Below are 11851 nucleotides of genomic sequence, written 5' to 3' on the forward strand. Positions count from 1 at the left end.
TATATTAGGCAGTGCACTAGGTACTTCAAAAATAATATACCATTTAGTTCCTACAGTGAGACTTTGTACATAGGGAATCATTGTTTCCACTTTACTGATGTAGAAATGAATTCTTTCCACTCAAGTTCATGTAAGTAGTAATCGGTAAAGACAAAAGTCAAATGTTTATCTGACTGTAAACTAATCTGGAGCATCCCAGACCAACATTTACCTTTCATGGGTAAAAGCATTCCTATATTATCCTTAAAAGATTGGAAGCATGTTTAATGACTACAGTTAGAGTCAACAAGTTAGTTCTTGGACAGTAATTTTATTGTGTTATGTAAGATTAAGAATGGATACCTAAATTGGCCTTACCCAGTTTCTAGATGGAAAGTGGTAAGGTGCTTTTCTTTTCCCAGCAAAGGAAGAAAAGGCACAGGTGGTTATTAATAGCCCTTTATAACTAGAGTACTAGATTGTCTGAATAAATATAACTTACACACATTCAAAGAGGAAAATATCAGGGGCCTATTTGGGTCTTGCTATGCACGTGGAACGGCGTTAATGCTAATGATCACCAAGCACCCAAGATACATCCTTGTTACTACTAGCACGTAGGCTTTATAATGCTCCTAAGTTTTTCCGTTTCTCTAATCTTCTTTGAAAATAGTGGGTTTTTCCCCCACATACTCTTGAAAATTCTACACAATAATTTTATTCTGAATTTGAATCTCATTAAAATATGGAAGATGTAAGGTTCTTTACAAAAGGGCATTCTTTGTCTTATGTGTTAAAGCCTACAATTTTCTTTCATTTTTGAAACATTAAAGCCAATGTAGAAATATTAAATGCAACATAGAAAGTTGTTAATATAAGTCAGGGTTTGCGGTGCTTCATGTTGTTATAAGTCAACTTTGCTGTGCTGCTAATCTAACTTGGTTGTAAAAAAAAAAAATAGTGACACCGTACATTGTTCTTCTTTGCCTTTAACAAGTTGATTTCAGGACTTGAATCCTGGTGTCACTATCTGGAGATACTGGACTTAATCCCCTCCACAAGGAATGTTTTCCCATATTGTGACTTCCTTTCTCAGAGTCCATTTCTTCTCCACCAAATATTCATTCATTCGTTCGTTTGTTCATTCGTTCATTCACTCATTTATTATGCCAGTCATAACGTGTACCATGTGTTCACTGATGTACTGGGCACTTTGAGGCAAACAGGGACTAGTCCTTTTCTTAAAGCAAATATTTTGGGGGCCTTTACTAAGGCTAATATATACATTATTTATTTAGTTACCTCAACAATCCTATGAGGTAGATGGCGTGATAATATACCCCCATTTTACAGCTCAAGAATTCTCTTGTCTTCATAAAATTAACTAGGCTAAATAGGTGCAAACATTAGAAAGGGGAACAATCCAACATGCTAGAATTACTGGTGTCCACTTGAGGGCTGTGGAATTTCAGAGAAGGAAGAGATTGATGTGGTTTGGGGTGTTTAAGAATGACCACATTATGCAAATGGAATGTGAACTGGCCCTGAAGAACAGAAGGGTAGGTAGAGTTTGGATAACTGGAGGAAAGGGAGCGAGAAATTAGGGTCTCAAGGAATAGCATGGGCAGAGATTCAGAGGTTGGTATAAATGTGATTCTCTGTTGATATTACCAAAAGATTTGGTTTGATGAGAATAGAACACTGTTGGTATGAAATGGATGGCACTCAATACTGGTCTGAAGAATGTGGGTTTTGTCCTTTGGGTACTAAGAAGCAATTAAGGATTCTAAGAAGGAAGTTTGACCAATGAGAAAAGGGTTATAGGATGAATGTGGACTGAGCAAATAGAGGAGGACATGAAGGCTGGACACCAGTCAAATGTAACTGAATCTTTCTCATTTGGGAGATTGGAATAATGAGAGATGAAAATGTCTGGTTGGTTATTTCATGTCAGGTGTCAAAAATATGTCAACCTGGAAACCTGAAGGGGAAGTCCAAGTGTTGTTTGTCTCTCATTCACTCCCTCAATTTTTTAAAAAACTCTTTGTAACCTAGACCATTCTAGGATCTGTAGCAAGAAAGTGACCAAAACTCCATTACCATTTCTGTCCTCAAGTAGCTTTTAATCTAGTGGGAACAAACATACCTGCAGGTGACTAAGTATGAGAGAAAAACTAATACATTCTAAAAGAAGCCCTCCTCCTCAAAGGAAGGACTAGTTAATCTTGAGTAGGAGACTGTAAGATGGCTTCCTGGTAGAGGTGGCTTTTAAGAATGCAGATGATGCTGTCAGACTAAAAAGAATGAATGGCTTTCTACGTTGATGGAAAATCATAAGCAAAGGCAAAAGAATATAAATGGTAAGCAGTCCTTCAGAATTGAAGCATATACCAGGAAGTAGTAGTAAAGCAAGTATATCAAGAGGATATCAGTTCGACTCAAATGCCAACTCAGTCTGAAAGCAGTGGAGAGCCACGCAAGGTTGAGTACGAAGTGGAGTGGGAGATGAGTTACCATTATTCACTTGCCCTGAATTAGGAAAATTCACTTGCCAAGAATTAGGAAAACAGCTTATTACTAACTTTGTTAGTGTGAAGAAAGAATTAAAGAAACTAGGAATTGAAATGGAGCCTTGTTAACAAGGTGTCATAATAGTTCTAAGGAAAGACGAGGATTTAAATCAGGGAAGTGAAAAAAAACGATGGGGAGAAATAAAAGTGATATATGATATGTATGATAGTAACCAATGACTAATTAGATAAAGCATGTAAGAGTCAAAGATGATACCATATTTTCTATCAGGACAGCTCCTCAGAGTGGTGAAAAAACCTTCTGAAGTGAAAGGTATGTCAGGTAATTTAGATTTTTTTTTTCCGAATCTGCCATCAGTTAGCTATTTGGCACTTTTCACGGTTTCCTCAACTATCAGAATACAATTAAGAAACTGTTCTATAGTATAGCTTTCAATTTTAGAGTTCTGTGATTGAATTCAACTAAACTCTTTCCATTGCTTCTTGCAGCTTTAAACTCAGCAGAATATGCGAGGACGAAGATACTTTTAGATTTTAAAGGACTTTCTATCCATCTATATGAACTTAATTAATTTCTGCTATTTAATAGATATGTAGAACTGAGAAGGAAATTCAGAGGTGTTTTCCTTGCTTTTAGTTGGGAATGAAATTTGTGTGTTGAATATTCGGAGAAAAGTACTAGACACATTATCTTTGTCTTTCCTTCAGAGCTTATTCCCATTAATAACAACACTTTTTATCAGAAACTTTGCTTAACCTGTTTAGAATGTATCTATTCCAGGGGCGCCTGGGTGACTCAGTTGGTTGAGTGGCCGACTCTTGATTTTGACTTGGGTCATGGTCTCATGGTTTGTGAGTTCCAGCCCTGTGTTGGGCTCTGTGCTGACAGTGCGGAGCCTGCTTGAGATTCTGTCTTCCTCTCCTTCTGCCCCTCCCTTCCCCACCCCCCCAATAAATAAACATTAAAAAATGATCTATTCCAATATCTGTTGATTCTGCTTTGATTAGAAAAGAAAAATGGTTATCTGCTATCAAATTAATTCCATATTTATTCATTAAAAATATATTTATTGAGAGCGTGTTAATTTTAAGGCATTCCAAATACGGAGGACAAACTGGTGGTTACCAGAGGGGAGGTGGGTGGGTGGATGGTTGGGTAAAATAAATGAGGATTAAGAGTGAACTTATTTTGATGAGCATTGAATAATGTATAGAATTGTTGAATCACTATATTGTACACCTGAAACTAATATAACCTTGTACATTAAGAAATAGATACAATAAATTTTGAAAAATTAAAAAAATAAAATTGAAAAGTAAAGTTTAAAAAAAATTTAAGGCTCTCTTATAGGTAATGTGGTAGCCTAAGAAACAATCCATGCTCTTGGAGTTTGCAATCTAATCTGGAAAAGACAGCACATTAATTAACAACATACTACAGAATTTATGGCAAGTTTAGGTGTTTTGTTCTATGAGCATTCACTGGAAGAAGATATCGTTATAGATTGGGATGGCTAGAGAAGGTCAGCCAATAGCTGGATCGTGTAGGACTTGGGTGGAGACAAAGAGATGGTCCATTAATAAGCAATTTCAACCAGAAGAGATGTCTTACTTCAATTCCCCATGTATTTAGCAATCAAAAAGATTCTGGGGAAAAGAAGCAGTAACTTACGGTTGTGAAGAAATACATATTTACTCTCTAAAAGGGCAGAGTTATAAACTGAAGGTCACCAGGAAATTCATAATTAGCAAGTCCAATGTATTTGTTCAGCATTCTTTCAAATGTAATTATTTGAATCTTTTGATTGAATTGACCATTCTCTACTTTTTGAATCTTTCTTTGCCTTCTGGCTGTTTAATTTTTCTCTATCTTAATCTTTTTTCTTTCAATGAATTTGATTTTTCTCCCTACCCACCAGCAACCCTGGCCTCATCTTTCTAGCTGTTTCAATAAATACACTCTCAATTGTTAGTTTCATAGTCCCATGATGGTAAATACTATCGGAATATATTTGCATCACTCTCAAATCTCTATCTCTAGCCCTGACTTCCTGTGTTTCAATTCCTCATTTCCAATGAGCATGCTCATATTCACATCCATATATAACTCTTCTATGAAGATACTTACGTCTAAAGACTAACTTAAGGTCTTCTCAAAATGGGATCCTCCTTCTTTTTATCTTTTAATCAAGTATTCCCATGTTCTAAACATGAAGATGTGTAATCTTGAGGCCATTTTGAATCCATCACCCAGAGATTCAACTGTTTGTTAAGAAACCATGCTGCTAATTTCACCACTGTCACCACCCTAGGTCAAGCTTTTTATCACTTCACACCTGAGTAGCTACAATGACTTCCAGTTGGTCTCGTTAAGTCTGGTTTTCCCCCACAGAAATCATGGTAGTATAACATGACGCAAACTCTTGGGTCTGGTGCTTTACATTCTTCACCAGCTGGCTTCAACTTAAATGTCCAGCTTCACTTCCCATGAATCACTTCCTAGGACCCTCTGATTCAGGTGAATCCATTTACTCACTATCCTCTGAATAGATTTCACAGTGTCCTTTATTGGCTCACATATTCTTCTGCTAGAAAGCCCTTCCTTACTTCTCTATGACCACTGAAAATATACTTAGTTCAAATTTCCCCTCTGTCATGGAGCTTTTTCTGAATACTTATCCCGTAAGATTCCCCCCACTTTTATGATTTGAAATAATTATAGTTCCTACCATTTGTTGCACATTTATCACATATTTTTCTTATTGTTCTGTTTTTTCCTTGTGTGTTAGTCTCATCTTCCAAATTAAATAATAACCATGTCTTAGACTTCCTGGCCCATCTTCGACCACACACGCACCAATCGTGAATATATAGAAGATTCTCAGTGAATACTTTTTCATTTATTTAGTGACTGAAAACATATGAACTCTCAGGAAGAGTAAGTAAGCATCAGAAAAAGAGATCTTAAAGCCAGGTAAAAGAACATTCATAATTGATTTTTAACTCTATTGAACAGGAATCATTTTTATTAATCTCACTTTAGACTTCAAGTGTATAAAACAGCTAGTAAATAGTCACTTTGTGGGATAAATTTACATTTGTGTCACTCAAATGTCTATAAAGTTGATAAAAGTTAGTGTTTATTTACGCTTGAAGTTGAAATTTGACATTTATCTTTAAAAAAATCATGAAGCCATTTTTGATCCCATGAGTTGGGGCATTATAGAAAGTATCTAATTTATGGTATCTCTTTATTATTATGTTTTTATATGAATTTGTTATGTCTTGTCTCTATTTTATATGATGATTTATATACCCTGCAACAGAGAACATTGAAACTAGAAATATTCTCAAGAAGCAGCTAATGTGCTTCAGGTGGGGAATTCATTTCTCAGGTGGGAAAACGGGGTTCCAAAGAGGGTAACTGACTTGCTCAAGGTCACAATCTAGCTAGTTATTGCCAGAGTTATACCTAAACACTAAGATTACTCTTTCCTAATTCTATACCTTTTTCCTAATCCCATATTGCACAGTCTCATTTTTGTACCTTAAATTGACATGCTGAAATATAAGAAACATTACAGTTGTTCATTATTTCTCTTATTTTATACCAAAGAAAGTGAATTAGTGCCTTGTAAGTTATTAATAAGAACATTCTAACTAGAAGCACAACATGAGCAGTTTATTATGATGTGTATCAACACAAGAGAGATATGACTATTGTCTGAATTATTTACATTTCAAAACTTCACAAAACTGTAACTTTTTTCCCATTGGTGAGTTGAGTGGAAATACTTATGGGATTTTTGTTTTGTTTTGTTTTGTTTTGGAAGATAACCTTCGACTGGGCACTAGGTTCATATTTGTAATGGCGGTGTGAAGGATTGTTTATAACACCAAAAATAATTAGCCTTATCCAGGAAAAGAGAGATAAACGTAGTGAGTCAATGTACATTTGCACTGGTGACGTGAGAATGCAAGGCAAGACGCTGTTCAGTTTTGGGGGAGGAACATGGAATGTCACAACTGTCCTGAAGTCCCATTCCACAGCAGGAGCAGAGTAAAAGAAAAGACTGCTTACTGCTTTCTTACTGTAATTTTTTTTAGCTTCATTAAAAAGAAGTGAAATTGTCAATTCTCTATAAAACTTCTGCCTGGAAAACATTATTTAGAGGAGGTGGAAGGTACCGAGAATTAACAGTGAGGAGAGAATAGAAGTCAGATGATCAATTTTTGTGAGGAATGTACATGGAAATTTGGTTTGTCTTCCTGAAAAAAACATTTACAATCTAAATTACAGCATATCATTTGAATTCTCGATGACTGATATCAAGTGGTGGCCAGAAGAGGCATATTACATTCTAATTTTAAGATTATTTATGCAGCCTTTTAAAATAAAAATTACTACCAGAAATTTTCCCAACTCATGCTTTGAAAAAAATATGTTTATCCAGTTCAGTTTTCTCAACTTTCACAGGTGAATCAGGGGTTTAAGAATGAAAGATATATTTGCTGAATAAAATAAAATAACATAAAATAACATAAAATAACATAAACTAAAAAAGAGAATTCTGATTTGAAACAAAATAAGAGACTTGTAATGTCTGACTTAATTGTTAAGTCATGGAGATCCAAATGGAGGGGCCAGTGTTTCTTTTCCTGACTCACCAAATCCACATGACACAGGACAAATTTGATCTTGGCGAGGTAAACACAACTTACCTGTACCATTGTTAACTGCGGTCTGGATCGTGGCTTCCGGCCCCATAGTGTCATAGTCTTCCTTCATTTCTTCTGTGGGGGAAAATTATCTTTAGCATTTGAACACTGTAGAAAGGCTTACTATACTAAGCATGCCAACCACAGGAACAAGGAAGATTCTTTTAAAGGAAACAGAGAAAAGGCTTGTTGTAAACCTCTAAACAATAGCTTTGTTCAGGCAATTGAATGAATCCAATAGTGCTAGCTGCACAAGAACTTATTTACTTTAAGCATTACTGCAAGCTGTGAAAAACAGAGGTGCTTCTTTGGGGCAAACGAAGGGCTTTTCTTCTGGTGGCAGCTCTCGGGACAAACAGGGGGAAAGATATTATTTTTTCCATACGAGTCGAAAGCAACGAAGGATTTGTACTTAGGGAGAGGCATGCTAGTTGCTGGGCCTCTGGTAACTCAGGAGGACTCGTGGCCAGTCAGAATCTCGTGCTTTCTCCCCTCTTGGAGGAGCTATGATGGGGGCCAATCTGTGCAGGCATATCTTTTTAAAACCTAATTCTACATATCAAAACTTGAAATTCCCGGTTTATAAAGCACACATCCCAGAGGTCTTGAAAACACCTGTTTCACTGTTTTATATAAACTCCTAAAACATACCTTCCTTAAGCTTTTCCCTACCGTTCCATAAATATCTTTCTTCCTTATCATTTAGGCTACCGTATAGAATTGCAGTCATCTTCTGAGGAAAAACGTATAGGGGCAGCAAGAGCTCAATGTGGTGATGAAGATGAAACTATGTTAACACGGAGCTTGAAGATGCATAGGTGATAAAAGGTTGTTTTCCACAATGGCAATATTTTGAATTAGGGAGAGTTTGCAAACTGGGAGAGCTCTAGAATGTTCTGCCTCCCAAATTATGGAGTATGTGAGAGGGTGGAGAAGGACAGCTGACAGTCAAAAATCCTCCAAGTCAGTAAATTAAACCCGGACTTTAAAAAATTGTATTTTGACAATAACAAGGCTAAGGAGAACCAAACACGATCCAGGATAAATATCTCTCTGATCGTCATTTGACTTAAAACCAGAGAAACTTTATAAATAGGACTCTGCAAATTCCCAAATTTATCCTGACCATTCTTTGCTTATCACATTCTAGTCATAATTATCTGGTAGAAAAACAGGTTCTAGCAAATGTTACAGCAAAATTAAAATATATGTTTTACAAGTTGTATCCTGCAGCCTCTCTGTTTATGTTATCAGAACTAAAAAAAAATCATGGGCCTTTTAAGGTAAAACACACAGATGTATAAATAGATGCTTATTTAATGCTACTACCCATAACAGTCAGATGATTTGAATGGTATTTGTTTAAACTGTGGGAGCACTTTCATTTGTCTCTGGCCCTGGACTTCTCTCTCATTTAAGGAATATTTTCGCAGGGACGTTTTGCATAAAACATTTGGAAGTTCAATATACAGCCATATTGTATTGTCAATTGTAATAATTGATCGGTTGAAAGGCTCCCTCATCTGATATTTTTATCAGTCTCTGGAAGGAATTAAATTAAGGTATTTCTGAGAAGTTCAGTGCTGGCTATAAATATAGTTTTTGTGTGTTTCTTCCTCGCTCATCTCATGTGATTTCTGGTAGCCAAGAGTCAGAACAATCATAAGTTTTCCATCTGAGAGATCAAGTCACTGAGGGGAAAACAGTTAACAGCATTTCTTTTTTTTTTTTTTTTTTTGCATAATAGTGGTAATGTTCAAGATTTCTGCTGCACTTCCTTCCTCATTGTCATTTTCTTATGAAAAAGTAAAGAGAAGTTACAGTAGGTGGTTGCTTCCCAAATTATTAAACGCCGGCTATACAAATGTGTAGTTGGCATCTTGTGGGTATCACGTTCTGTGGTAATACTTTGGCTATAACCTTCTTTTACCAGAGATTATGCAACTGAGATGGTGTCACTCTTACCTAGAATGTACTTTGCCTCAACTTACTGAGAATCAACCTTGCCTTTTTGGAATATCAGGCTCAATTTATTATGATGAAACACTAATCCTTTTCAGGTATGTTTTTGAAATACCACATATATGCCTACTTGATGAAGTTTCATGTGACTCCACATTCAGAAGGCCACAATAATAGGTCGGTTAAGAATCCCTCCTCTGAATTCATGGCAATCCGGGCTGTCCTTCTGCCTCACACCCGACCTTAAACATTTTCCAAGACAACTCTGACTCAGCATACTGTGTCTAAAACCACACAGCATATTTGTTTTTCAAACACTTGTAAAAGTTTGCATTTTCCAGTCACCCTTGGGATGAAGGTTTGTAAAAATAAAGAGCACTTTCTTCCTTAAGATGAAGAATCCTTGAATAAGCACAAAGAGGCCAAGATGCAGGTGATTTATTTAAGTCTGTGTCAATGATAATGATGTCATGGTTTCCAGCACACTGTGTCCACCCCATTGTGGGACGAAAGAATGTCAAGGACAATTCTAAACACAAAACTTGGATTGTGCTGGAACCGGAAAGGCACAGTAAGAACTCCATTGCACTCTTCAGTTCAAAACCTGCATCCTGCAGACAAACCACAGAAAGCCTGCGAGAAAGAGTAAAGGACAGGGGGCTTATCTCACAGTAAAGCTATGTGCTGAGGTACGATGGTAGACAGCCAGGCACCAGGGATAAAACACTACTAAATAAAACAGCACCAGAATTAGAATTATTGTCTATATTGTGTGTTTTGAACAATAAATAAGAAAAATATTTTATCAGAAGAAAAATGTGTTATCTAAGAGTCAGGATAAACAATGAGTAGCTTTTTAAGACCAATTTCTTTTCATGAGACATCAAGGCACCACATCAGAGCACTTTTGGAACAATAAAAAAAAGAACAATAAATCATCACTAATCATTAGAACTAGACAGGTAATAGCCGGGTAACTTTCTTGGTCCAAATAGCCAAATGAGATTAGGGATTTACATTTTATTTAATTATTGTGACTCCAGAATGCTAGTTTATTTACCATAAAGGTAAGAGCAAAGAACAGCCTGTTCATTTGTGTCACAGGCACCATTAACTACAGGTGATAACAGGGTCTGTAATGCATTCATATGGATTATTGTATATTAAAACATTTAGAATTATGATCCATGACCAGCACAAAAAGCTGCCATGATCCTGAACTACTACAGCTTGACATGACTGTTTTGGCTGTTTTTCAATTATTGATCTTAATTTTTTAAAATTAAACTTTTTTTTTTAAGAAGTTTGGAGCCGTACATTTGTTATATCGTTATTAATTATTCCTTTAAGGGTGGAAATTCTAGTAATTGGTCCTTACCCTTGATTTCTAGATATTAAAATTTAAAGCATCAGAACATTCATTCTTATAGCCCTGCATATCTAGTTCATTAACAAATATGAATAGCTAACACCAGCTCATTTAAATAGTATGTCTTACATGAGTTCTCGCCACACTCTGTTTCTGTCACACTGCTCCCAAGAATCATTGGCTCTTATTATACATGTAAATGGCTATCATAAAAATAAAAATTTCATTTAAGATTGTTAATGACTTCTGCAGCAGTCAGACTTCCTTTAATGATCATCCTCTGCCCCTAATTAAACGTATTTATCTTTCAAGCATCTTTGGCTGAGTTCTCCCTCATAGTTGAAAATCTAAAACCTTAAGTCTTAATGGACATAACGATAAATGTTTATGTGTAGGATTGCTGAGATTCGAGAAACCTTCACCGAAAGCAAAATTGGAAACAGAAAGAATACAAAACTTGGCACACTAATTTAGGAAAACGAAAAACAAATACACTACATTCAAACTGCCATCGGTCTTGGGTTTTTTTCTTTTTTTCCACATTTAATTTTCTTTAGTGGTGGAAATACTTTTATTATCCTCCTTCCAGTGTACCAAACAATTACCCTGCCTATGTTCGATGTTTTATAGTCTGCGACATCACAATAGCATATAGGTAGACTCTTGCGTTTACTTCCCTTCCCACCTACTTCGCCTATTTATAAAAATGCTATTGTTATTTATATCGTGAGAGAAAAAACAAAGTGGGGTACATCATGACAGCTCTCCTTGAGTCTTGGGAAGAGAGGTGAAGGAGACACTATGGTTTGAATTGAAGGAGTCCTTAAAACATTTTTTTTTGCAGGCCACCTCACCGAGTAGAGATGAGCAGAGGGAGTTTGAGGGCATCCGATTAGTTCTCTTTGATTTTGTTAATCATTTCATACCTTAGTGCTATTCCATCCACATGGATTTTAGACCAAGACATTTCCATATGCAGAGTGAGTGGCCTGTGAAGTCTGGGTCTGAAGATAATTTACCTTATTTTTATGACAGTTGGCCTTGGAGCGGTTTTACTTCCCTAGAGATTCCCACCAAACAGCAGGACTCATTATCAAGTACTTAACTGTTAAATAATAAAAAAAAGCTACCTGACCAGGTGAAAGTGTGAAATCACATTCACACTTAACAAAGGGGAATGATTAGATGGTTGAATTACAATAGAAGGTGTCAGACAGATGCTGAAACTACCTTAAACTGACACATACTTGGTCTGTATTGTTATATAATTTCCACACAAAATTTTCAAATA

General features: G+C 36.1%; 1 protein-coding gene across 6 annotated transcripts in view; it reads right to left on the reverse strand.

Moving 5' to 3' along the window:
- The window catches only part of ZEB2 (zinc finger E-box binding homeobox 2), a 133685-nt gene that overhangs the window by 32747 nt on the left and 89087 nt on the right, over nucleotides 1-11851 (reverse strand). For all 6 annotated transcript variants that reach the window (XM_027055838.2, XM_027055839.2, XM_053215014.1 and 3 more), the window contains one exon: nucleotides 7233-7304. In XM_027055838.2, the coding sequence (XP_026911639.1) occupies nucleotides 7233-7304 (72 nt within the window). The remainder of the gene's footprint in view (nucleotides 1-7232; nucleotides 7305-11851) is intronic.

The sequence above is a fragment of the Acinonyx jubatus genome, chromosome C1 (assembly GCF_027475565.1).
Source record: "Acinonyx jubatus isolate Ajub_Pintada_27869175 chromosome C1, VMU_Ajub_asm_v1.0, whole genome shotgun sequence".
NCBI classification, from domain to species: Eukaryota; Metazoa; Chordata; class Mammalia; order Carnivora; family Felidae; genus Acinonyx; species Acinonyx jubatus.